This window comes from Anarrhichthys ocellatus, unplaced genomic scaffold, assembly GCF_004355925.1.
Source record: "Anarrhichthys ocellatus isolate YVR2014 unplaced genomic scaffold, GSC_Weel_1.0 scaffold40, whole genome shotgun sequence".
NCBI classification, from domain to species: Eukaryota; Metazoa; Chordata; class Actinopteri; order Perciformes; family Anarhichadidae; genus Anarrhichthys; species Anarrhichthys ocellatus.
The window spans coordinates 1,361,826-1,389,762 of record NW_022280070.1 but is presented as its reverse complement, the minus strand read 5'-3'; the positions used below and the strand labels follow the sequence as shown (position 1 = coordinate 1,389,762).

The following is a 27,937-nucleotide window of genomic DNA, read 5'->3' as shown; positions in this document are numbered from 1 at the left end:
TATTTAGACTACAGGTTGTAGCTACATATAAGGCTAATGGTAGAGATGTTTAACAGCTAGACCCGAGTCTGACATTCAACAGACAGAAAAATGTAGTGTTCAAAGAGTAAGCAAAAGTTCCTAAAGGACGGCTTCCATACACCAGAGACATATTAAAAACGAGGAGCGGGGTTGGGAAACTTATAATCAACTGCTGGAGCATATAAAACCTGGATGCTTTAAACTGAGTGCCTGCGGCATGCAGATGGATGAGCTGTGACATCCATCCTAAGTGAGATGGATTACAGAGATTTGATTTGAATAACAAACTGATGGCTCTGATGTTTCGCTGCAGAGGTCCAGGTCTCTGGCCAGAAAAGGCCACAAGCTCCCATCACACCAGGTGATGGGTTTCAAACATCCACTGGTCTCTGTGTTGGTCTGCCTGTTCGAACATAGTGCAGCTGGGTGGATGGAGGCGGTGGAGTATGGATTGTAGCTGCTACTCTTACTCTTACTTAGTACACTAGCACATTTTCATCAGGTGAAATCACACATTCAAAACCGTTCAACTGAAGACATGATCGCAATCACAAAGAAATTGAAATTATGAAATTGATCCCAAGATGTAGATTGTAGATCAGTAGCACTAGAAAATGAATAGTGACTTGTGCAGGGAGCGATAAAAGTCAGGTGAATCAAACGACAACATGAGCAGGAGGATGTGTCCCATACAGCAGGCAAGGTGTGCCCTCTGGTGGAGAAACAGAGACATTGCAGTCCACGGTTGATTTTCCAGCTCACTGACTATTAAGACTCAAAAATCTTAACACAAAGATTCAAACAAATGGATAGTGTACAGCTTCTCTCTGTTTGTCAACAGGTAACACATTTACATGAGAATTTGCTCCACGGTTAATAATAATTCATAAATAACTGAAAACAGAAGCTTTGAGAACATAGACTTTATTCAATTCATATAAAAGTGACACAAAAACTTTAAAAAACAAACAGGTGCTTCAGCTAATCTTCACGGGGACAAGAGCCGGCCGGCATCGCAGAGAGGATCTCATTGGGGAACACACCGATGGTCATTGCATCTTCACCTCATCACCTCAATCAGTTGACATCATACTGTATGTAAAGACAAACCTTTACAGTAAAACCACCAGCAGAGGTCGGGGTAAGCCTGGGACAAACCACTGTACCCTTTACACTCCTCCTTCCCTGCATGTTTCCTCTCTTCCTACAACCCTGACTCCTCCTCACACTCCCCCCCCCCCCCCCCCCTTTTCTCCTTCATCTAGTTTTCCTTTTTTCTGTCTTCTTTCTGACCCTTCATGTCCCTGAGCTCTCCTGCTCTGATTGGTTCCAGACTTGCCACTGAGCTCTTCTTGCCGACTCAACATTCCACAGCTGGAGACTGCACACACTCACACACACTCACTCACACACTTCTCCTTACCCCTTCTCCTGCTCCCTTCCCCCTCTATCTTAGTCCAACGCACGCAGCTTTTTTTTTCTTTTCTTTTACAACAGCTCTGTGAGACACCAAAAGCCTCAGACTGAAATGGCCCCAATGAATTCCTGCAAGCAAAAAGACAGAAATGCACTCAGAGGCAAGAGTTGAGGGAAAAAGAAAAATGTTTGAGGCAAATGAACTCTAAAGAACGTGGTCATTACCCTGCGCAAATGTTAAATCTTAAAATGACGTAGAAAAAGACTGGAAGGAGGTTTTCTTTTGCGAAATAGTGAATTCACTTTTAAAACATTTTTTTGGCTCTCGCGTATACAACGGAGTCATTCACTTGAGGGATGTTTTCCTTTGTGGGGCAATGAGAAGTTCAAGCGTTGGCGTTTATCCCTTAAAAGTAGGAACGTTTCCAAATGTCTTTTCCAGTCGTATTTAAGTCAAAACACATAATGAAACCTGCATCATTAAAAAGACAAAGAGTGAAAAATATCCACGTGATAAAACACACAGAGAAGTGAACTGTGTCCATAAAAATGATGAACTAGACAAATATCAAATTGCAACTCCATGGTGCATACAAAGAGAATCACTGCCCTTAATAATTGCTGAATCAGCACCAGATGGTACATTGGAAGCCAAAACAAACACAAGTTCGGAATGACTAAAGGCAAGTGGATGACCAAGATTGAATTCGCTCAAGATAATTGAAGAAAGTGCCAAAATGTACACAGAGCCATGGGAGCTGAAAGCCTGATCATTTCATGAAAACCTTCAGTCCTGCAGTACAAAAAAGACAATGTAGCCTACTTAAAGACCAGCTTTCAACACTAAGAACCCTCAGACGGTCACCACTAATAATGATCCCTGTCACCCTCCACACATTCACATTTGGACTTCTTCCTCCTCTGCTCTTCTGCCAGCTGGTGCTGACGTGTCAGATCAGAGAGGAGGAGAGAGGCGGACCCACAAAAACCACACATGCATCATCAGTAACAGTTTACAGTCTTACCGCTGCACAGATAATGACAAATCAATGGGAAGGACATGAATGCAATAAAACAACAAAAAAAACACCTCAAGTTCCGGTAAATACTGTCATGGTAAAACAGAAGAAAAGGAAAAGTGAATTTGGTCCCGGAGAAGACTGTGGTTATGTATTTAGAGGACAGAGACAAACGGTTTTAGTTAAGAGTCGATCTGTGGCTGTGATTGTACTTTCTTGCTTTGTAAGTCTTTCAATCAAAATGGGAACAAAAAAAAGGAAATTTACACCGAGCAAAAATTTACATTGGCACCAGAGGAGACATTGAGGAGTGATTTCATAAAACCGATTTATGTTGAACTTTTCCAGCTGCTGCAATAAACCTAAACTCCCGGTAGATCCGTTTGTGGGCTTCATGAACGCTTTCGGGGGGAAAAGTTGTACATATGGAAGGACCTGATTTATCTGGAGAGAAATCGGTAGAACTGTTAAGTCTTGGCAGAAGATGATTGAGAAGGCGGGGATTCAATTTAAAACTAAACAACTGCTGCGCTCTACACAGCCCTTCAGCACTTTAAAAATCTTTTTTTTTTGGTTTCAAAAGAGACAACAACAACATAAATGCCACAATGTCTGTCTGAATCAGCCTCTCCTGTGCAAGGGTTGGGTCCGGTTCTGGGTCGGTCGGTCCAGGTCGGTCTCTGCTACTCTGCCTGCTCGTTCAGCTCCATGTCAGACACCAGGATGTTCTTCTCAACCTGCTCCGCCTGGCTGGAGTTGGTGCGGCTGTAGCGGGCCCCTTCATAGGACCCCCGGGACCCGATCGTTCGCCGACGGTACAAGTAGATCACGCCGACTATCAGCACCACCAGCACCAGGCCCGTCACCATGACAACAATCAGAGTGGGCAGGTGGTTGCCACTATCCACTAGGTAGAGGTAGAAGATGGATGTCAGGATTAGTGTAAACAATTCACTTTGTGGTTAGGTCATTTGATCCGAGTAACGCGGCAGAAGATAACTATGCTTACTTGTTACAGCTGAGGTTTCAGCAGCTGCAGACGAAGGAAAGGACAGTTAATAAAAATGTATCACTGATCATTGATATCATCCCCTACTGGGGTATTTCACAGGCTGTTCCACTGTGTCTTCACACTTACAAATACAGGTTTTTTTTCTCTGTGGCTTCTTCACTGTTCATTTATTTGAATCAATTTAAGGGTTTGCAGTTATGTATAGTGTGTGAATCTCTTTGAATTCATTAGCCAATATTTGATTTATTGATGGGTTTCATGTTAAAGGACACTGCTACTATCATTCATATTATTAGTCACATTACTATTACTGACACCATTACTGCTTTTATTATCATTATTATTAATATTCTGTATCCACTGCTGCTGTTATTATTATTAGTAGTAGTTGCAATGTTTCCATCATTATCCTGCTTACTATTCTCACTATATGAATCCTTTATATCATATGCATTAAATGTGTACACATGACATCATTTGCACTTCGGTCCATCCTGGGAGAGGGATCCCTCCTCTGTTGCTCTAAGGTTTCTTCCTTTTTTTTCTTCCCGTTAAAGGTTTTCTTGTTTTGTTCTTCCTGTTCCGATGTGAGGGTCCCGGGACAGAAGATGTCGCATGTGTACAGATTGTAAAGCCCTCTGAGGCAAATTTGTGATTTGTGTTTTTGGGCTGTACAAAATAAATTGAATTGAATGTAATTATCTCAGCTCCTGCACATGGATCGTGATGATTTCAAGAATTAATAAAACCTTGAAAATGATTTAATTTGCTCTGGTCTCATTGTTGACTAGTTTGATCTCAAAGTCGACTAACTCAACTAGAGCTGGTTCTGTGAATGACTTCCCCTTGGCTAAAGCGGTCTTGTGTTTGCTTACTGCGAGGCCCTTTGCAGATGACTCCATGTGTGCGATTTCTGCAGGAGCCCGGCTTCCACAGGCCACTGTTGCTCTGGATCCAGAAGCAGGAGTTTGGAGACAGAACAGAGAAGGCGACATCATGCGCCTCCCAGTTGGTGTACGACATCTCTGTGTCCCCGCTCCACACTAGGCCTCTACCTGCAGCAGGAACAGATGCACACACACACACACACACACACACACACACACGCACACACACACACACACACACACACACACACACACACACACTCAGAGGAGCTTTAAACAAACTCAAGCAGAAGTGTTTCTATAGTGTAATGTGAAGGAGAGCTAATTCATCATATCATGTTCTGGCTGACATCTCTGTTTAGTCATAGTCCATTATTGGATATATAAAATATATAGTTCCTCCCATTAATTTACCAATCATAATTAAGTACATTTCACTCAAATTACCTAATTAAGATTAATGCCGTTTAAAAAAATGAAATGTTCCGGCATAATGCACATTTATCACATTCATTTGACACGAGAGAAACAGATTTAATTAGGTTTCCTCTACTTAATTAATTGTTTCATGGTTTCATATGTTATGTTTCAAATCATAATCAGTCACGTAAAACCTTCTTAGATACAATCTAAGAAGGGTAAAACTTATTAAATTATGAAAGTTATCTGCACGCAGAGTAAGATAATTGCACTACAAGCAGCCTAAAATGAATACACTTGGATTAAAAAAAAAAAAGTGGAATATCTGAAGGTCAATAAGTTTTCTGCGGTAGAAAGAGATGGAACGGACTGTCTGATGCAATGTGCCCGGACCTTTCACGCTGACGCCCAGCCAAGCTCCATGTGCCTGCTCTGCATAGCTCTGGATGTGTTCCCATACAAATCCGTTCTCTGTCTCATCCAAGATAGAGAGAAGTTCAGCTCCCACTAGAAGAGACAAAAAAGAAAGAAACACACAGAGATTGAACAAAAGGGAAATGGGAATTGATCATACGTGGAGATTTAACAATGGTGCAGCCAGCTCGATGAACAACACTTCTAAATTTAGAAGTATTGATGCATTTTGTCAATTATGTTTGCAGTTGAGAAGGTCAGAAGCATTGCACTTAATTGGCTTTCAATTCAGTATCATGAGTTGTACGGGCAGCGCAGCAGGAGTCAGGAGGAGAGGTACCTTTTTTACAGGATGTACGTGCATCCTGCTGCAGTCTAAGACTTTGCAGGTTGAAGGCGTAACAGTGGTTTCTGAAAGGCACCCATGACCACTCCCCCAGAGAGTGGGGGCACTGGCCGGGGTAGATCCACTCATGAAGCACAGGCTCATCTGGCAAGGAGGAAAAACTGAGATGAATACATTTAAACTACAGTAACTGATCAATGAAAAATGCTGGTAAGGTGTTTCCATTTTTTACAAGATGTGTGCACACACAACAGCACTGTGTATGGCATTCTGGGGATTTGTTAGGTGCATTTGTTCCGCATCTTAATTGATATTATTGCTGTTACATTACACACACACACACACATACCACTAATTTGACAGATAGCAGTGTCCAGTTTAGCATCACAGGGAGTCATAGTCCACTGCCCAGTAGTGGTCATGTGACCGCATCCGGCCGTCTGATGGGGCTCCCCATCTTTCCAGTTTGAATACGACACTTCATCTTCACCCAGCCAGGTGAAGCTCCGTCCCTGAAAACATTAAAAAAGTAAGTCGCAATTCACTGCAGTTTCTTTCAGCAAGGAAAACACTGTTGCACTTGTGTAACTCTATTCATATTTTAATAACATATACTGTAAGTTAATAATCTCACTCCATAATTGTAGATACCGATCCAGGCAGGCCGGTGCAGGCTATTGATCAGAAGTGTGAGGTAAGCCTGTTGGTAGGGATCCGTCACCGTGGCAAGGGTCCCATTCAAAGATTCACAGAGGTGGAGCGCGCCGGTCCAGTCCAGACGCTTCTCCACAACCCTGTAGGTCACGCCACCCAGCTCTACGGGCTTCGACAGGGAGGCAGGGATAAGAGCCGGGGCCGCAGGGAGACCCGAGTCTGAAGCAACGACAAAGTCAAATAATTTTTCACACTTCTGTTTGTGGTGCAAATATTCTGCACTTTTAAAGCAGTCTATTGTTTCATAATTCATTATCACACCTTGGGACCTTTGACAGATGTAGCCGTTGCTTTCCATCTCACAGGCGCGGGAGGCCCACATGCCAGTGTTCTTCTGTGGGTTCCCATGAATCATCACCACACAGTTTCCCTGAGAGGTAACAGGGAAATGGTCAGAGCAGGAACAGATCAAGGACAAAAACCATGACACGTGTACAGAGAGGTGAGTTTTGTGGGTACCGGGTTCTTGTCGTGGTGTGGTCCGCTGTTGTCCAGTGGCTCTCCGGGAGCCCAGTTGGTGTAGCTGAGCAGGCCCGCCTTGGCCCACTGGAAATGGCCTTTAGAGTCTGAGGTCAGACCCACCCAAAGGTCGACGCTGGCATTTTGAAGCAGGGTTGTGACAAAAGCTATTAGGAAGAGAATCGATTGCATCAGTGTGCATGTGTGCGGTGAGACTCTTATCAACAGTGATAAATATAGGGACAGTTTAATATGAACATGAATATCTAAACCACATACTAATTGTTGATTCTTATGATTTTAACATACTACATCCATGTGATACTGCTCACAATGACAGATCATACACATTTGCTGTATAAAAGTAATTATACCTGAGGAAGTAGGTAATCTATATTCGTGGAGAGGTAAGTTCATTAACTTTAGTTTGGTCCAGCCCCCCCCCTCCCAGCTTTGGACTTTACGGCCAGCTGTATTCTGCTGTAATTACCTTGCTCCAAATGATTGGACACCACTGCCAGTACACCTCCCTGTGTTTCACATTTCAGCTTGGCTGCAGACCATGTGACTCGGTATAACTGATCAAAAACTCTGAAACACTACAGAAACACCAGATGTCATTGCGCACATTAAAAAAAACAAGGCTCAGGTTAGGTTGAGTAAAGACCAAAAACAGGTGCATGAAATAAAACATGAATAGGTACTTAATGTTTACTTGCTATGAGTTACTGCCTGTATGGTATACTTATTTGATGCATCCTGTATACAACTTAACATAATAATTGCATCATACTGGGCTACTGGTGTGTTGTAGCTCTACCTTATGTTGATAGGAAGACCATCCGTCAGGACAGCCTGAAGGTGGGTGGGGGGATGACGGAGTTGGAGGAATGGTGCCTGTGACATTCACTCTTTTACATATGTAGGGCAGGTCAGAGTGGCACTTTTGATCAGCCCACTCCGCTGTTAGGGAGGGAAAAATACAAGCTCATGCACATGTGTGCTGTATTTGATTTAATCTCATGAGGTCTCATTTTCAGGATGTTCTTACCTTTGCTGGCGGACAAGTGGACACATCTGCGATCACGGCTGACCGGGTGTGGCCTCCCGAGGGCCCAGGACACATAATTGAGCACAGAGTGGTCTGACCAGCGGAAACGGCCATCATTTTCATAGGTGTGAAGCCCCAGCCACCAGTTGTCACCCTCCACTTTCACCATCTGAATGCGAGCGATAAACTGTGAAAAGGCATATCGAGGCCTCACAGACCTTGAAACAGGCAGGGCATGACTGTGGAAAAGGCTGGCAGCAGATTAAAAATAATGATGAAACAGATCACACAGGTTGATGCTTGTTCGGTATTTCTAAAGTGCTGCCCTCATAAAGCTGGATTGCCTGCAAAACCACCAGTAATTCATTTCCTTTATGCATTATAATCAACTCATACAAACAATGATGAACTTTTTGATAAAGTGTGCAGTGCCTTGATTAAAGTGTTTGCCAGGAAAGCTTCCTCCTCAGCTGAGTGGACGGAGGCCAGCGAGGAGTCAAACCAGGAGCAAATCCTCTGGGCCTGGTCCCAAGTGTTGCGGTGGTCAAAGAATTTATACTCAGCCTCCTGGAAGCCAATCCACTCCGGTGAAGTGGTGCCTGACGGATGAGGGGTGAGAAAAGAAGGAAAGACAGTCATGAGACATAATAGGAAGGTTTTAAAATAAGGCCTCAGGAGATCAGTTCAGTATGCCGAGAGAAGATCAAAGCTAAGAAGATGAGACTGACCTTCAGAGACATCTGGTTCCTTCTCAACACTACCTGAAAGCCCACACACAAGAAAAAAAGCGTTTTCATGACATATATAATGTGAGCGACCCAAAATGCAATGAGGAAAAAGGGAAGCAATCTTGAGAGACTCAAATCAGAGAGTGACACTGTAGGTGGAAAAGGGGATTTTCTAAAGATGAATAGAAAATGTGCAACATGGAATACAATACAAAAATTTGGATTTAAATATGTCCGGTGCTCATGTACTAATACAGTATAGGACTTTCTAAATGAGCCCAAAGAAAAGGCACAGCGTTGTTGTACCTCTGGGGATCTTGCAGATCCAGTCTAACTCAGAGTCACAGTGCATGGCCAGCCAGGTCATAGTGCCCAGGTCTGCTGCAGCGCATTGCCTGACGTTGTAGTAGTAGCGGCCGAAGTTCTGGTATGTGAACTGAGACACAAGCAACGAGTAAACCGATTGTGCTGCCCAGTATATCTAGACAGTTAGGTTGCATCTTGTCTTTACTCACAGCCAGTCCATCAATCCACTTCCAGCTGCCATTGTCCATTGGGTTTCTGCGGTTCAGTCCAATCCAAAACCAGTGCTGCTCGTGGTCTTCTGACTCCCTGTGGGCCACACCATCATCAACACCGTTGATTCAGCATATAACATCACACATCACCTGGTCAGAGGCGCACACTCACCCAAAGGCCTCATGGAGGACCTGCAGAATGAAGTGCTCCTCCTCAGGGCTGGTGATGCTCAGCAGGTTGGCTCCGTGTCTCCGGCAGGACAGGTGAGCTTGCAGCCAGCTCAGCTTCTTCTCCAGCTGGGAGGAATGAAACACCTGCACAAAGAAGAATTTGGTGCTGTCAGCTTATTTTTGTTACAGACTTCACCGATTTAAGGGATCATTTTGGTAATTCTACACTTATATCACAACCTGTGCATTGAATGCTATGTGCTATATAAGCATTTAAAAATACATCTTTAGATTTGCTAAATGTTAAAAATACAGCATCATACAAGATGTGTTTCAGCATTTCATAAAGATAGAGTTCAGAGTTGCATATGAGGGTTATCTGAATCTATATACATGTTCATAATCTAGATGAAATATCATTTTAACTCAAATATTATCATTAGACTGGACACGTACAAAGTAAAGCTACCTTGGTTTTTCACTGTGAAGAAGTTGAACTTTTAAATCGCCTTGAATTCGTCAACCTAATTTGTAAAATGTGATCATATCTGCATCTACATATAATTCACTCGGATGCTCATTAAAAATAAGAATAATTGATTATTCAAATATTAGCCAAGGCCCTTTTAGTCCAAGACTAAATTAATTAATAATTAAAGGAAATTTAAAGAAACTTCCAGCAGAGTAGTGATGGTGTGAAACTGTGAAACATTGCTGAGGTGAACCTTGTAACAGTAGTGCAGGTTGCTGCTGCTCTTCCAGCTGCTGGGACAGGAGCCGCTGAGGCTCGGGGTCGGCTGAGGGACGGGGGGCCCGGGGCTCAGAGACGTGTCCTGGTTCTGACGGCAGATGAATTTCGCCTTCGATGACGCACACTCCCTCACCTCCCACAGACCTGTTGCAAAGCCCGTCGCCATGGAGACGCAGCCGCCGCGGACGCTGACTGAAATAGTTAAGAGGGTGAAGCGTAGGTGAGTGGAGAGAAAGAGAGGCTACACTGATGAAATGTGTGGAAATAGAGAAACGGAAAAAAAAATGTGTGGAAATCGTGATGACACAATTCTTTTCAGGTAATTATGAGTGTCGGATGCTACATTAAACTATTCTCCAAAAAAAAAATGGCCAACATTTGCTGTAAACCTGTCTAATCTCCATTAAGAATCTATTTTTTTTTTTTTTTTTTTTTTTTTTTAACTGTGTGTACACCAGTAGTGGTCTTCTACATGATGATATTGTGTTTTATTGTTATTATAGAGAGATAAGTGTCTGTACATGTGTCATTGTGATGCTCTCTGAAACTCATTCTCCTAGAATGGCATGATACAATCCATGATAAAGCTTTGGAGCTTTAAAGAGAACAAATGTGTTGTGGTTAAACTGTAGTGAGTTTTTCTGCCACTACTCCACCTCATAGGTGCAAAATAAATTGTGGATTATAAAGGCATATATAATAAATGTTCATACTAGAAAGGTTGTTGTGTGACAAAAACCTACAGATGGAGTAATAAATAGACAGAGATCCTTCAACTAGCCACGTCGACTAGAGCAACAAAGTGCAGCTATACTCTGTGCAGAGACCAGACAGTTCATATCTTTGAATATGAATGACTCTAAAGCCAGAGAACTGGCTCACAACTGTTTTTTGAATCTCCAGGTCTGGTTTAGAAATTTCAATTTATCCAAACTCCATGATAGCAGGAATGTTTCAAGAAGTATTCTCCTGTGTGCTGCCTCATTCAAAGCACTTGGGACCAATCCAGTTTGGGCTCTGGTTTAGAATGGAAAATCTTCAGCCAAAGAAGTTAACTCATCACAGCAGCAGGAACAAAGAAATGAATAGGAAGTGGGCGGGGAAGATACTGTAACAACCCCAATCTGGTCATTCTGCATCCTGTAATACATTATCACATATTATATGTGACCTACCTGGCTGGTCGCGATTCCAGTTAGTGTAGGACACTTCGTCCCCACTGAGCCAGTGGAAAGAGCCGGGGCTGGCCTGGTCATGGAGCCCGATCCAGAAGGAATCACCAGAGCGACCGAACACCAGGCTGTTGGCAAAGGCCTGCTCGAACCTTTAAAGATGTAAAGCAGGGGCTTTTAGAAAGGCTGCACTGACAAAACACTGTGATGTCTGTGTGTGTGTGTGTGTCACAGTATGTGTGTGTTGCTGTTCGCACCTATTGGTAATGGTAACAAGGGCAGCTCCATGGTCCTCACAAGACTTTCTGGCTTCATCAAAGGTAAACAGATCTTCACCCACCCAGTAACAAGCTGGGCTGTGCCACTTCCAACCCTGAGAGGAGAGGAGAGGAGAGGGAAAACAAAATTCAAAAATAAATAAACCATTGAAAGAACGCAAACATTTCCGAAGGCTGTGCAGAACTTTAAATTGCTAATTCAACAATTCAAAATCTGGATGTGCACCAACATTGATCATGTTTCAGTAGCTACGCCAGCTTCAGGAACTATACGGCAATACTTAGGCCAACAACTAATTGGAACATTAAAGGAAAATAGAGAATCAACATCACACAGAACCTTTTTGGGGTAGAGGTGTTGGACCAAAGAATCAAGTAAAATCTCACAGATAGAAAGACAATCAAACAACACCTAAAACACCTAAAACATAGTGTATCCTCCACTGCATTGGTAAAAAAAAAACATAAATGGTGTCTCTCAGAAAATAATTTAAATGTCGTTTTAACAGTCAAAACAGAAGTGAGTCCACTTATACCAGGCAACTGTATCCCAAGCAAATAAAAAGAACACGTCCAGACATGCAGGAATAACTTTTCCCTGGCCTCAATCCCTCCTGACAGATCATGCAGGCCTACTAGAGTTGTCGACGTGTACAGATGCAGAGAGCAGCCAACACAAAGAAGCACAAGGGGAGAGGTTTTGCGAGACAATGATAGTGACAGACAGTCCGTGTACAGTTTTGTACAATCATATTTGGCATCTAGATAAATAAACTCTATGTTGCATAGCTAGTCTCTAATTGTGTCTGGTTTTTTTTAGCTTTTTTTCTGACAACAGCTGCATGCTGCGGTAGAAATTGATGCTGTGAGAGCAATGAAAGGGAACTCAAAGACAGCTAAACAACGAGCTGAAAGCTTTAAAGCTCTGTAAAGCCGAGGAGGGCTGTAGATTCAGGTGATGATTCTCTGTAGCTTCACCACTGAGAGCAACCTTCTTCACAATATCATTTTATACTTTGTTATTATACATAATATTGAGTATAGTCACTTTGAGATACACTTTGAGATTTTTTTGTTGTTGTTCCTCGAGAAATTTGATATTGCACAAAGGTTTTTAAACAGTTAAATAACCAAAAAAGAGCACACATTTTCAATTATTGTAGGGCCCCCATGGTGATTGAGGGGCCTAAAGCAGCTGCTCACGCCCCAGGCAGCCTCTGACATTAGACATCAATGTTGTCCCATCTCTCTGTTTATGAAGCAACTGAGTTATGCTGATCCTAAAATCACTATCTTTGGAAGTATAAAGCAAAAATGCAACACTATAGTGTACCGAGTGGATGCTCCGATGAGTAAGATAAATGACAGCGTTACAGTGATGAGCAATCCATTACATTTTTTGGAGTAATGAGCCCAGCGCTGGATGGGGTATGTAATGTTGCTGAGGCGGTCAGCAGGTTTTCTGTCATCGTTGTTTTACATGTTGTGTAAGACAAACCGCACCGCCTCAGGGCACTGCAGCGTGTCATGCCAAATGACTCCCCGTCGCATTACCACCCATGATGCCTCACTCCCCAGGGAGAGGGGTAAAGATTCATCACACCAAACAAACGGTTATACAAAGATCTTTGTTGAAAGTAGCAGCTGAGAATCAGCACGACTCTCAACTTTAGGTCGTTTACATCATAAATCAACGCTTGGCAAAAAAATACAGCATTGCACACACTTTGTTTTCATTTCTCACAATGATTATCCACTAAGTGGAAAAACCTTAACTGTTAACTTGGACAGTGACCGTTAGCAGTAGTGATCAGGTAGGGGCAAGTCAGGTATGAGAGTCTCATATGGAGAGAATTATGGACTGAAACCAGAGACAGATGTAGATAGATTCTCCAGATGTATCTGTTTGCCATGTGGGTACAAGTAGTCAGGATTGATGGTGCATTTCTGTTGTATTTACCAAATACACTTGTTGAATGGAATTACAAACAATATGTTCCAATTTGAATACCTTAAAAATATGTATTTTGTTTTGTTTTATTGGGTCATGGGAAAGTACATGAACGTGTGCATCCAGATTTCAGTTTGTCTGAAAGTAGACCGTGTGGAAGGGTGAGAGATAAAGGAGGGTTCTGGGGCTCAGATGTGAAAGAAAGGCTGAAATACTTAGAATATTAAGTATGCCCCAAGCAACACTACAGACTGTCAGCAGCTGGAATAAGAGCACGGAAATGCTACTGAATGGAGTCTTTGTGGAGTAAAACTGCGACATATAGAGAAGACAAAACACAAAATAATTGTATCTAGTCCAGAACTGGGGGGGAAAAAACAGTAATCTACAGCATAAGAAGTATTTGTGAAGGAGAAAAATGAGGTATGTACCAACAAATGCAAATTAAAAAGAAAACAGAATTACTTGTTTGCAGTCTTGGTGCTTTGGCTTCCCATCACTCTTTGTTCCCGGTTTCTTACAGATGGAGGCCAGAGTCAGATTACAAGGGCTGTCATCCCAGCGGCCCTCCTGCACATGTAAGCAAGACACAAAGAGAAAGAGAGAACACAGCTGTTAAATATATACAAACGGAGGAGACCCGCTGTCAGTGAGAGTCCATTAGTCCATTTGAGGTGATTAAGGCCCCAGACTTTTAAGGTCAGTGTGAGGGTGAAGGAGGTCACTCACAGCTCCCCAGATGGAGACGCAATCTTCTTGGGTGTTGCGGAAGTTGTTGGGTTCAAAGGGGTGCCAGTAGGTGAAGATGACGGGCGTGTGGTCAGTCCATTGGAAGTCCATTTGCATATTGGTGTCATGGAGCCCTATCCATAACTGGTCAATACCTGATAGAGACATTGGGGGAAGAGATATTCAGATCTTTTAAAGCATTAAAGATGTTACTTAAGAAAACGCACAGAAGTATTAGCATTAACCTTGATGCATTGTGCATGTGTCAGTGGAGCAAAAAGCACAATATTTCACTCTGTGTGTAGCGGATTAGTATAAAGTAGCATAAAATCACCACAGGACAAATAACACAGACAGACAATAGGAAGGTTAGGAAGACAATAAGGAAACAAATAACTAGGGTTAGAATAGGATTAGGGTTCCATCGATGACCATAACACTGACAAACCTTTCCATGAGGTTCAATAACTACATTGGAGCAATTCCATGACCTAAAAACTTGATTCCTCGCTTCATGTGCTGTTTTTCAGCTCAGGGAAAGAAGTGAACTGCCTGGTGTCCATTACATTTCAGCTTGCTCGTGAGATCTGGGCATAAAATATAGTAAAACAGCTGGAAATATTTTACTTTTTTTAAAAGAATGATCTACTTTTTTATGAAGACAATACATACAAATCTGTCAGAAAGTGTTTTTAATTCTTTTTTTTTGCAGGCTGAAAGGCATAGCTGAAACATCGGTGCATTTTGCTTCCGTGTGCATACAATAGAAGCTGAGAACATAATTTAAAGAGCATTCTGATAGATTGTGTGAACCCATCAGACTTTAGTAACATTAGTTACACAAACTCATATTCTTTCTTTCTTCCTTGTGATGCTTTTTCTTCCTTCAGAAAAATATCAAAGTCCCTCACTGTCTGGAACATAGTTTATCTTTCAATGTTTATTATATTCCTTAAAGTCTACTACTTTTATTGTGGTACAGAAATTGAACTTGTTTTATTTGAAATCATTATATTCAATTGCTGGCTCCCAGCAGCAATGCAGTTCAGAGGAAAAGGTAATGTTAAATTATTTTAAAAAATCAACAAATCACCTTTCTTTAGGTTGCGTATGATGAACTCTAGCTCAGGTAGGGTGTGGATGCTGACCAGGTTGGCCTCCATCCTCTGACAGGTTTTCTGAGCTGTATCCCAGTCAATCTTCTCTGACGTCAACTTGTAGCAACCAGCCTGGAAGGCCTGCCAGCCCACATCACACTCATATTTCTCATCATCTGCCCACGAATCTGTGGGAGCACAAAGATAAAACCCATCAAATTCTAACCTTCGGCACTGCGGCAGAAATGTAACTGCTGTAAAAATGTCTACACACTGACCAGTAGTGAAGGGGTCCAGAGTGGCATTGGGCCTCTTCTTACAAACGTACGGCAGAGCAACTGAACAATCGCGGTTTTGCCAACGACCCGATGACTCAGTTCTTATCACAGCACAGTTCTCCTCCTCAGCATGGTTTGGCTGGTCTGAGGGATGAGAGTAAGAAAGGGAACTCTTCAAAACATCACTATTACCAAGGTACCCTTGTTCAAAGCACTTAACCCCCCAAATACTCCAGCCGTCGACAGCTAAAGACTGAAAATGCCCTGGAAGGCCACCAAGTGTGTATTTGAGCAAACACGCTCATTCAGCCTTCTGTGAGAAAAAAATGTTTAAAAAAAGACCTCAGAAATGTCAAGCTTCATAAAAAAAAAAGCCGGAAAACGAGTTGTTTTTACGGTCTGACCTGACTCCCAGTTGAGATATTTGAGTGGTGAGGAGTCGGCCCATTGCCAGCCTCCATTGATGTCCAGGTCATTGAGGCCAATCCACAAAGCAGCACTGTAGCCCGTCAGTAAACCTAAAACAGCAGAAAGAACATCTTTCTCAAATGTTATGAAATACAAGAAAACCCCACGGTTTCCTCTGTGTCATTTTGTGAAGGAAGACACAATAAAAGAAAACACTCAATACTGTGCCTCCACTTAGGCCAAACAACCTCTCTGGTTTGTCATGATTTTAACTGTCAACACTGTATTATTGGGCAGAAGACATAATTGTTATATAATAATGGACTGATAATGGCAACAGGGTCACAACATCCCAAAAATCAATTACTCCTGTTGGAAGAGTGAATGTGCAAAGCAAAGAAGAGGAAATGTGATGCTCCACAGCACATTTCATTGCTCTAGATTTCCTATTAGAGTTTTTTTCATGTTTTCCACAAGCAAACTTAGAAACAAAGGCTTCATTGACATGTCTGACTCCTTTTTATGTTATATATACAGTATATATATATATATATATATATTATCGTCACTGCCTATTTAATCAATGTGTAATTATATCCCTACAGGAAAAAAAAATAAAAGCAGAAATTATCAAAATTCCATATGATCGTAGACTTTCCGTTAATTTGATGTATTCCAGGATGTACAGTATATCAATGATTAATTATCTAACTGTTTGCTCAGCATTGATTCATTTGGGCTTTCTGGCTACTTCTGAGGTTTTATTTGCTGACATGTGCACATTGACTTTACCATTGATGTATGTCTGCTCATGCAGCTTGGTGATGCTCAGCAAGTCCGCTCCCTGCTGCTGGCAACTGAGCCTGGCCTCGCTCCACGACAGCGTAGCCTGGAAGTTAAACTGGTAACAGCTGTCTGTCAGCGGGTCAGTATCCCAGAATGTCTCACAGCCACTGCCTGACAAGTGAGGGGAAGGAGATAAGATGTTAGTTAGACCGGGGGAGAGAGCGGGAGGAAAAAACAGTAAAGTTAACAGGTAGGTGAGAGGAGATTGTGCAGAAGCTCGCTGAGTTTCTGGCTATTTCTCCAGTGCAAAAAGTGATAACTCACTCTTCACGGGACAGAAGCCCCAACGCTCGTCTTTGCCGTAGTCGTAAGTGGTGGCGCACCAGAGGTGACCGTCCTCACGCCCGATACTGGTGCAGTTGTGGAACCACTGGCCGTCATACAGGAAGGGCAGGTAGCAGGGGCGGCCATGAGAGTTCCCCTGGATCGTGTAGATCTCTGGGGAGCAAAGCGGGGGAGGAGGAATTGAATCCCTGCATGCCGCAGGAGAGTCAGACCATGCTTGCGTTGCCTGAAGTTATGGCTGTGAACTGTGCTGAACTGAAATACCTGATCTGTTTTCACAGTGACTTGTGTAATCAAACACACGGTGAAAAACAGAGGATGATGTTACAGTCAAAACAGTAAAGTCAAATAGTGGTCAGCAGGAAGAAGAAGAAACAAACACAAATAAGCAGCTTATCAGGAAAATGCTATTATGAACTTAATTTCAAAACTGAATCAACAGCTTTCATTTCACAAAGAAATGATTAGATCTGCATATTTATATTCCACAGCAAGATCTTTTTGAACCAGGCTAGTTTGAATTTATAAACTATATCTGTATCTATGTTTCTACAGTTTAACAAAACACCCTGAGGCTGCTGTTTTGGTCTCTAGATTCCAAAAGTACAGTGTGGTGTGAAGAAAAGAGCAACAGGGAGAGGGGAGAGGCTGGATCCGTAGTGTTACCAGAAGAAGTTAGGCCAATGGAAAGTAGGGCAGACACGTTAAACGAGGGAGGAAAGATTTCTGAAGCTCCCTTTCTGACTTCCCTCTCTGCTCCATTGCTGGCTGGCTGGCTGCAGCGGAGTTGCTACTCCGCTGACTAATGTCAGAGGCATTCCTCTCCAGCAGCCAGTTGACTTCACAAAGAAACTTGTGAAAATCGGCACTTGAAAGTTGAAAATGTCTCTGCGCCCAATTCCCTCGCCACAAAAGAGCACAAGAGGCCGAGGAGAGGAAGGATAAGGAAGAAAGTGCAGGGAGATTTTCTGGTCTTACGTTGATGGCAGATCTGGTTTTAATTGCAGTGAAGTAAAGCCTGTTAACTGTCGACTCGTATGACTAGCTGAGCCTCGCCGTAAGGTTTGTCAGTGAACAGCCATGACATTTGATATTGGTAAGAATGGTACCGATAGCGGAAATGAGGCTTAGCTGTGAACCACCATGGTTGGATTTAATCTGGACTGAAAACTATACATAAATACAAATACACTTGAGGGCAAGGACAACTCGGCGTGTTTACTGCAGTTTACAAACACCAGCAATGTTTTCTTTGGCTCTCTGACTGGCAGTCTGCCAGCTGTCCTCAAAGATGCCCTAAAAGCAACATGTTGCTATATCCATTTGATCAGATACAGCTGTGGCATTCACAACAGTAAGTCTATCTGCCGCACCGAGGCAGCACAACATACAGTGAAGGAGCAGCTCACTGGGTCACTGTATCTCTACAGCTGGGAAATGAAGGACCTTCGTCAATAGAGAATGATTTGCATATTCCTCAATGGGTGCAATTTGTGATCTCATTTCTTATTTTTTATAGATTTGACGTGGTTGAGGAGGTTGTAAGGCCGACCTCGGAAGTTAGCGTTACACCGGTTCCCTCGACAAAAAGTCAATGGGGCCTTCCACTGGATTTTGGATTATTGCAAATATTGTCTATGATACTTACATACTCCCATTTTTTTCAGCAACAAATCACTTCTATGGTTTTTGAGACGTGAATACAATCGGCAGAAGTGAAAGCTAAACCTCGGGCTATAAACAAACCTCACCACAACCGCATGATTTCACGTCACCACCTCGTCGATGCGATTAAGTTTCGTGGTCTCATTTAGCCACTGGTAAGTAACTTATTTTAAGACACATAAAAGCTTCACAATTTACGAGAGGGGTACACTCCATTATTACTCTTAAAAAATATATATTTTTCATCTTATTTTATATTTATTGTTCCTCTAGTCTTTGGATTAATACATTTGTAATCTCATCCATGTTTTCTTTTGATCAAATTTCAATAGAAATGGTCACAAACATAACTTTAATTAGACAAGAAGGTTGTGTAGAGTGTGTGTATCTTTCATCTATTGTATTGTCAATACAATATTCTATGTTGCTCAGGATTTGCGATTTTAAAAATGAAGGTATTTCTGTATCTGGAAGTGTAGTTATCTTGTAAAACTTGATTATCAATCTGAAGAATCCTTGCTGTGCAAATCTGATCTTTTTTAATTACCAGCATGCTTACCACGATATGTTTTAGAGCACAGGTCCTGCCCACCGCCATGCAGTGTCCATTTGAGATTTGAAGAGGCTGAGGAGCTGTTCCAAAACATGGGTGTGGGAAGGTAGTTGTTGAGGTTGTCCAACACCTGGCCACAGTTCCAGGTCCAGCGTACTCTGGGAGGCTCGCGGTCACAGGTGTACACGCCCAGAGGAGACTTTTCCCATTTGGAGGAGACATTCCCTGTGGTTACGCCCAGGCAGAGCGAGGAGCCCAGGTTGAACAGACGACCCCGGGTCACCCACTTCCAGCGCTGGTTGTCTTCCTCACAGGAGGTTGACAAGATGAGGGAGTGACCCTGCACTCCCAGGCACCCCTGGGGGCCCTCATTGAAGAACGCAAACTCGTCAGAGTCCAGCGGCTCTGTGCAGAGAGAGGGCAAACAATGGCATCAGTCGATAATGCTGATTAAAACAGGATTGCATGTTAGCAGCTAATGTGGCAAGAGAACGGGTCAGCAGCTGGATCAATACCTCCAATAACGGATGCAGTGCTGGGGTAGAGCTAGCTTGAGTTGTGGCCTCTGATTTTCCTGCGTAGTATACTTCAGTGCTATTAATATTAATTATAACCCTTTAATAACCCTAAAATCCTGCATACACATTATATAAAAGAGCTCTCAGCGGGAAGTAAATGTTATGCAATAAACTGTGAAAAGTAGTTGCATGTGTTTTTAATTCAAGTTTAGTGATCACGTTCGAAGTATTTCAACATGCACCAGATGTCAGGAATTCACCCCATTCTCAAGGTTTGACCAGGAATTGCCTCTCATCTTGTTCACTACCTTTTGCGATGTCTATTTATTCTGGATTTTACTATGGAGAGAGCAGCAGTAGAAGTCTTTATCATGAGAATCTGTAACTTAATATTTTACTGGTCTGAATTTGATTAAATTGATGAAACGGTGATGATCCTCGGGGGTGAAATGGGTAGCTGTTTTCATACTGCTGTACACGGATGCCTTCATTGGCATTATTTCAGAGTAATTCTCTGGGGAACTATAGCTGCCTGCAAGGTGTTGAATGAGAGAGCTTTGCAGTGAATGTTTGCAAAATACTGCGAGTTATGGAAAAAAACTGTTGAACTTAACACATTCAGAGCGGTGGCAGGATGCCAGCCTCAGTGACTGGAATATCAGGAACAAAACCCAACTCCCTTTTCTCAACAACATATGCGGTTTTCATTTATTCCTTCTCCCCCTGTTTTTTCTAAACGGATTTAGAGATTGGTAACCTAGAAGCCAGGATTGTGAATATACTGGTCTGTGGTTGAGAGTCTGTGTGAAGTTGGTATAGATAGAAAGACAAGTCAGGAGTGTAGGAGGGATTCTAAATGAAGGTCCTGCTAAAATACACATAAATCCCTTTTCTCAGACCTAAGATATATAGGGGAGAAAAAGTGAGACCCTCAGCATTCCTACTCGGCGGGTTCTTGAGAGTGGCCAGGAAGTGGGGAAGGTGGGAAAAGATCACTGGGCATTTGCCTGAAAAACACAACTCTCCTATGTGGACACTTCACTCCGCTGCAGTCTCAGTCTGTGGCAATCCCCTGTTTCATAATCTTAAACACTCCAAACCTCCAGTGCTGCTTTTATAGAGACAGAGACAACAGTCTCATCAAAATTCCCTGTAATCTGGAGGAGACGACAGACACACCCTCTTCTTGCACTCAGCCTCTGTGGTTGAGTTTCTCAGAAGTAGCAGTTAGCTCATTTGGTCCGGAGCAAACACAGAAATGGTGCGCATGTGGCAGAGTGGTTCAGTGTAAGTTTGGAAGTGCTCTCTATGGTGTGATCAGATATAATCAGCATGCTGTTGTTATAAAGCTATCCCTCTTACAGTATAGCACCCAGTTGATAGGCTTGTTTACGTCATTGTTTTAATCGTGTTGAGGGACATAAAAATCATAAGCATTATGTTATGCATTAAGCCCTCAGGATAGTTCATATAAACCCTCTGTGACAGGCATGTCCTCAGTTCTCTGCTGTAATTCATCTCTACTCTGTAATTACAGTATGGGTGTCTACCACAACAGACAAGATGTTAATCTACTATAATCTTAGCTCTGGATTTAGTTACACCTCTCAATGCAAGTAAAAACCTGACATATACTTGAATAGCCAGAGCTACGCAATGCTGACTCTTTTAACGAAACAAGGCACACATGCCAATAAATCAGTCTTATGGCATTTTGTCACAATAGGAATTAAAGCCACCTTTAAAAATAGACCACATTGTCTGCTTCAACGGTGCCTGCGGGAAGATTTTCACACCAGAACAGGCCCAGTAAAAATCAGCCTTGAGTGTTAAGTTCACTTCAGTATGTGAATATAAACTCAGTATTAATATGTTGACTGCATGAGAAGTTCCTGGCATGATGCTTTTGAACCACTAGACAACCTGAAGCTGCAGCTCCAGACAGAAGCAAATTCAAGTTTTTTAATTCCAGTCTGGAGGGGACACATACTGGATGTTTGATGTGAGAAAAGTCCCGGGCAATCAGAGAGAGTGCAGAATTCCAGATTAACTTTAAGCCATTGAGCTCTGTGAGCGCTAAGCCACAACAGCTCTCCTGCTGTGATCTCGTCCTCTTCTTTGGCCTCTCACCCCTCTTTCAACACTGAAGACAGTTTCCTGCTGAAGAGAGAGGCTGGAACTCATGGCCAAGGACACTCGCCAAGAGAGGCAGATATTCCCAGAACCTCCACCTCCTCAATTCTGTTGGAGGCCAATACTTGATTGTGGGTGTCGAATCAACAGGAAATCTCAGCTTTATTATGACTTCAACAAACTTCTCCTTGTCACATTGTTTGGTGGAGTGTCACTCATTGCTGCTGCTGTATAGTTAAAACAAAAGTGGCCATTTCTTATTCATTTATTTTATACACTTATATCTAATCTAGAGCTCTAGACTGCCTTTTGAGGAGATGGCATTTTCCCCGTAACCTCTCCTTATTTTGACAGATGTCTGAGATTTTTTTAAAAAACGGGCCTTTAACTGACCAGTGTGATGAAATGACAATCAACAAATAGGCAGGAAATTCCAGCCTGCTGTGTTTGTTTCTTTGGTGTTTTATGGTGGTGCTCTGAAGCAACCCAAACTGTGGATGGTTACTCATCCAATGAGTAAGAGGCGAGAGAGAGAGGCGCTATTGGGAGAGAGAGGAGCATATTTGTATCTTGCAATGTCACTCAGAAACAGTAACTGAAACCTCTACGAAAGTGCGTATCAAATTTAGAAACCAATAAAGTGCAAACAAACTGTCCATCATTCCCACACTTAAGCACGGTATAATGGCAATAACGACTTCTCACCGTTGAGGTAGTAAAATCATAGTAAGATAAGAGTCATGTACAAATGCAGTTAAAGGAGTGCTCTGAACCGTGGCACCAGAGACCACCACAGAGTCCATGATGTCTCCACAGGTAGTGAACGGGAAACTTATTTTGAAATGCCACACTAGATGTTCGTCATGCCCAAATGAACTCTGTTGCATTTCAGTTCTGCCAGTCATGAATCAGGGAAAGAATATTCCCTATAAATGATCTAGTATCATCACTGTCACCCCTTTACAGCACAACACTCTCATTACTTATGAAGTTACACACAGCATGGCAGTTCATGACAACATGCTGAGCTGTTCCCAATCAAAAATACAAAGATACAACATTTCATAAAACAAATCAACAATGATAATTCCCCCCCCCCTTAGATCCCTCAGCAGCTCATCCATTTGGTCCAAAAGTGACTGAAGAGGGATTCTTAACTTTGGCAACGTGGGAATTTGATGGCAGGTGGTTGCAAGTCATCTTAAAGGTAAAAAAAAAGCTCAGGATTATTTAGGAGGTAGCAGTATATTGTTAGGGATAAGAGAGTGAACCTACACAATCTCATTATCTAAATCTGACTTCAAGATCAAATTAAAATAGGTAAATTAATGTAATAAGAAGCAGTATGATGCCCTGAGACTGGCATGACGAGGTCATACAATTAAATGAGGTAACTATAAACTCTCTTTTTGTAAGATCAAACTGATTAAATGAAAATGATGAGAAAATGTGTACATTTTCTTTATAGTAGCTGATTGTGTTAAGATGGCCAGAGATTACAGTCTGGTTTGCCCAGAGTGTTCCGTACTTCCAATTAAATGACTTGATACTGACATATATATTCTTTCTCTTTATATCGTTTTCTGTGCCAAATAAATAAATCATGGCCAACCTCTGTTGCAGTCCACCTCATCATCTCATTCATTTACTGTAGAAAGGTCACTGACAGTATACTAGTTACATTGGAAAACTCTGATTTCCAGAACATAATTACGTGGTCAAAAACATGAAACAAATACATATGCATCTAATCTAATCTTTACTGGAGTACATTGCTTAGGTGGGTTTGCCCTCCACAGCATCCCATAACATGTTATGATCCATAGGACCAGACTGAATGTGTTAATTACAGCGTGTAACAGGATGCAAAGGTCACATCTGCCCGCAGGGTGCCAAATGAGCGTCAGGTTACGTCAGCCCACAAAAACCATTGGGCACAAAAATAGAACAACAAAGCGAAAAGGTACGTTGCTTTGCGGCTGGAAATAAACGTATTATATAAATAGAAATCACAATAGAGACACTAAGCTAGCAGCCCCTTCCCTTCTCCCCCCGCTTTCCTCCACATCTGGATCCACTCACTGCTCGGACTTTTGGTTCGTGGCATATCGAGGCATCAAATCCAGAATACGCAGGAATGATCTTTCAGTGTCTGCTTTCTAATGCATTTTCTGACTGCGAGCCGCTACTAAGACAAAGGCACGCACAATAGATTAAACGTCGGCTCGGTTTTTGTCCGACTTTTACATCAATGAAATTGAGCGAAAGTTGATGTTTTTCTCACCCGTAACGCTCCTCTTCAGTTCCAGACTAAAGACGAATAAATATAAAGTGCATTTGTAGAATATAAGTTGCCGATTTGTCCATGTTCTCCTTGATTCCTTGTTTCGGTGACGACCGTTGCCTTGCATGCTCACAACTAATTTACAACACACACGCACACACGCGCACACACACACACACACGCGCGCGCGCTGCACAAAAAAAAAACCCAAACCGAAAAAAGCGAAGTCGGAGCAGCAACTGCCCCAGTGTTTTACTTTGAGGACGATGGTGCAGAGTTGGTGGTGAGTTTGACCGCTAGAGCTCCGTCTGCCTCTCAGTCAGATGAGAGTGAAATGAATGGAGCAGCGTCAACAACGTGTGTGTTTGCGGTTCCCAACATGAGGTCCGGGGACCTCCAGGCGCCTGTTAGAGGACCCACAATAGCAACCATGTGGTACATAGAGGGAATGAAAAAATATGTGGGCTATGATAATGGGGATGAAATCAAATACAAATTCGGACTTTTTAGAAAATACTCATCTTCACCTCCATTATGTGTCGTTTAATTTATTCTTCTTTTAGAGTTTTGCCTCTTTTGCTTAAAAAAATTCTATAGGATTTATATCCTAATGCAAATCTAAAAAAGGCACCACAGGAATGCTGTTATGTGTTTGCAGTTTGTTTTGCAACCCTGTGTTGCATTATTACAATGCATTATCTTGGAATTTTGCTAAAACGAAACTCAAAAAAAATAGCTTACAGTATAGGCTATACAACAATTTACCTCAGACACACTGCCAGACACTGCTCTGGGTCAATAGGATACATGGTAGTTGGTCATCAATTGAAACCTTTTATGGATATTTATAATTTTCACTGCCAGTTCTGAAAGCTTGTGACGGGGTGCTGGAAGGGACTCCGACTGATTGTCGGACCTCAGATTCACGAGGAGCGCCAGAGGACCATCACTTTACCCTGACAGGATTATGAGAGGGATTGTGGAAGTTTGTTGATCTAGGTTTTTATTGGATTTAAGAGGACTTACAACTTGTCCTATGGGTAGTCCTGTGAAAGTTACTATGGGAGTGTGGGATACTGCTGGGGCCGTTGCTAAGAGCCAGCCAGTCCTTCTGTGACAGGTGTGAAAGTTGTGTCTGTATTACAATATTTTTTCAGTGGTCTCTTTCATGGTTGTCCCTTGTCATTGATTCTGTGTGCGATTTCCATGGACAGAATCTCAAGCCGCAGCCAGGGGCAGGACAGTGTCCGGTTCGGGGAACAAAGAATTGCTTCTCTTTGCCGACAATGTGGTTCTATGGGCTTCATCAGGCCAAGAGAGATGAGAGTCAGCACCTCTGAGGCCACGGTGGTTTGCTCCCTCTGGGTCGGGAGTTGTCTCCCCAAGTGAAGGAGTCTTCAGTATCTCAGGGTCAACAGCTGGATTGGTGTGGCATCGCCAGTGATGCAGTCATTGGTGAAGAAGGAGCTGAGCCAAAAGTTTAAGCTTTCGATTTACCAGTTGATCAATATTCCAACCCCTCAGCTATGGTACTGAGTTTAGGGAGTGACTCAAAGAATGAGATTGCAAGTGGATTAAAGGCGTTTCCTCCATAAACTGTCTGGGCTCACCCCTAGAGTTAGGAAAAGGAGTTCAGGCGTCCAGAGGGAGCCTGGAGTAGAGCCTCTGCTCCTCTGTGTCAAAATTGAGGTGGTTCGGTCAGCTGATCGTGATGCGCCCTGGGCACCTTCTTTTGGAGGTTGTCAGGGCACGTCCAGCTGTTAGGAGACCCAGAAAATGCTGGAGAGATTACATATCTCATCTGGCCTAGGAATGCCTCAGGATCCCCCCAAAGAGGAGCTGAAAAACATTGCTGGGTAAAGAGTTGTCTGGACACAGTATTTTATCCAACATTATAGCGACGGTATGACCCGCCCTACTCTGCCTCTGATTGGCTTACCCTGATATTCTTACCCTAACCCGAACCAATCTCACACCTAATGCTTAAGTCCCTGTGTACACGTGAACAGAAATATTTTTAGACCAATTTTTTTGGCCTCTAGTTCACATGCAAACAGTTATTTAGAAAAAAAAAACGCCTTTTTACGGTATTGATTTATGAAAATGCTGGTTACTTTGCATCTGTGTGGACATGTTAAATGGAATGTTTGGGAAAGGATGTCTTAACATAACAGATGTTTTCACTTGAACAACAACCAGCGAAGATCAGTCAAACAGACCTAAAGTAAACCCCGTTGTTCCTTCATGACCGCACTCAGAGCTTGAAGCACAGCAACACCACTCTGCCGTGTCAGCTGGCCCACAGCACTTTGACCGGATGGTCTTATGCTTGGTTGATACCATTGCCTTATCATATCTTTTGCATGAGGAAACTCGTTCCCCACCATCTCAGATTCTTCCTTTACAGGATACTGTTCCTGAAAGGCCACTGAGATGTGTGAATATTTCATATAATAAGACTCCCAATCAACATTTTAGTGGACTTTCATCGCCTTATATTGTAAAGTGACCCTAAGCAGCAACTCCACCGTGTCATCCTTCCATACAAGTCAATTAAAATGTTCGCCATTGCAATAAATACGTATAAAGAAATAATTAGCTATTGCTCTACTATTGTTTACAATATGTTAAGAGCGTCAAAAGATATTAAGCTCACTATGCTCCGAATCTTCTTCTCTGGTATTTAAGGTATCGTTTATTTAGTCTTCATCGCCATCTATTAGCCCGGCCTGCGTTTGGAGTCGCGTTCTAGAGTGGATCGTTTTTTTTAAAAAAAACGAAGGTGGAAAATATGTTTAAAAAAAATATCTATATTGTAGACAGGGACTAGATATATCTATCACAACCTACGTAGGCAACGAGTACTAGCCAATCAGAGCCAAGTAGGCCGATACACCCCTTAGATTTGTGATTTAGTGGTTTGGACTATCTTGCTTAGCCTACTGCCACAGATACCCAGCCCCAGATAAGCAGCAGAAAATGGAAGGATGGATGAGTTGATTAGACTGCCAAAAAGCTGCTGTATCACTAGCCATACATATGAACAGTATGTCTCGAGAGAAAGAGAGAGAGCACTACTTGGTGTCTTCACCGAAAATCAGTATTTGAGGTCTGCTCACAGAGCATGCGGTCAAATTATTCAATTTGTGGCCTTTTATAGAGTTTCACATGCATGGCTGTTTGTGCTAGAATGCTGATTGTGTCTTATCAATTAACAGGTCACCACAGAGACAGAGGTCACACCACTGACTGTTTGTATTAATGTCGTCCTTCATCTCCTGACAGAAGCATGGTGAGCATAACCGATCTATGAATGAGAGACGTTCATCATGATGCTTTAGTAATTTGACTGCTACACTACGCTAACATTTGCATTAAACCGTCACATCAGCCCTTTCTAAATACACGTTGGCATTAGTTCGTTTTCTGACACTTTTTTTTGTTTCTTGGTCCATGTACCTCACTTATTAGAGAATATAATAAAAGAGAATATACACTGTAATTTTAAAGTGTAGAATAAAACTTGCAGACATTCAAAGAAAGCTGTAACGGTAAATCCAGTAAGACAGAGGCCCAGAACAACAAACACATTTTAACCAATAGTATTTAATGGTTTATGCAACTCTCTGCTAAGGCCCAATCTCCCCCAACAGTACTATTAGGTAAACCAGTCCCTTGCATTTTATTGGCCAAAAATAAATTCAAACATTGCTAAATAAATATGTGTGTTTATGGTAGGGGGGGGGGGGGGGGGAGGAGAGAGCAGAAAAAACCATAAAATATTGGTGAAAAAAATGTGGTTGTTCTGCGCGG

The 27,937-nt window shown here is 42.4% G+C and overlaps 1 protein-coding gene across 1 annotated transcript; it reads right to left on the bottom strand.

The window, feature by feature from the left end:
- Window positions 1–870: 870 nt before the first annotated feature.
- mrc2 (mannose receptor, C-type 2) lies at window positions 871–27,854 on the bottom strand. Its single transcript, XM_031867782.1, has 29 exons — window positions 24,125–27,854; window positions 19,196–19,594; window positions 16,951–17,124; window positions 16,633–16,797; window positions 15,837–15,950; window positions 15,433–15,576; window positions 15,151–15,342; window positions 14,058–14,212; window positions 13,794–13,898; window positions 11,357–11,472; window positions 11,103–11,251; window positions 9,902–10,119; window positions 9,178–9,320; window positions 9,003–9,099; window positions 8,794–8,923; window positions 8,488–8,520; window positions 8,192–8,358; window positions 7,760–7,928; window positions 7,529–7,671; window positions 7,199–7,307; window positions 6,709–6,875; window positions 6,511–6,619; window positions 6,170–6,408; window positions 5,885–6,047; window positions 5,530–5,679; window positions 5,169–5,282; window positions 4,344–4,523; window positions 3,466–3,489; window positions 871–3,363 (listed from the first exon to the last, which is right to left on the bottom strand). Exons 1-29 carry the CDS (start codon window positions 24,249–24,251, stop codon window positions 3,140–3,142), a joined length of 4,419 nt encoding a protein of 1,472 aa, XP_031723642.1. The 5' UTR covers window positions 24,252–27,854; the 3' UTR covers window positions 871–3,139.
- Between the last annotated feature and the right edge of the window lie 83 nt (window positions 27,855–27,937).

Bases quoted from the DNA above. Each gene is read 5' to 3' on its own strand.
- mrc2 (XM_031867782.1), bottom strand. From the start codon at position 24,251: ATGCAAGGCAACGGTCGTCACCGAAACAAGGAATCAAGGAGAACATGG. The intron at 19,595-24,124 runs GTGAGAAAAACA...CTCTCTGCACAG, and splicing joins ACTGAAGAGGAGCGTTACGG to AGCCGCTGGACTCTGACGAG. The intron at 17,125-19,195 runs GTAAGCATGCTG...TTTGCTCCCCAG, and splicing joins GTGCTCTAAAACATATCGTG to AGATCTACACGATCCAGGGG.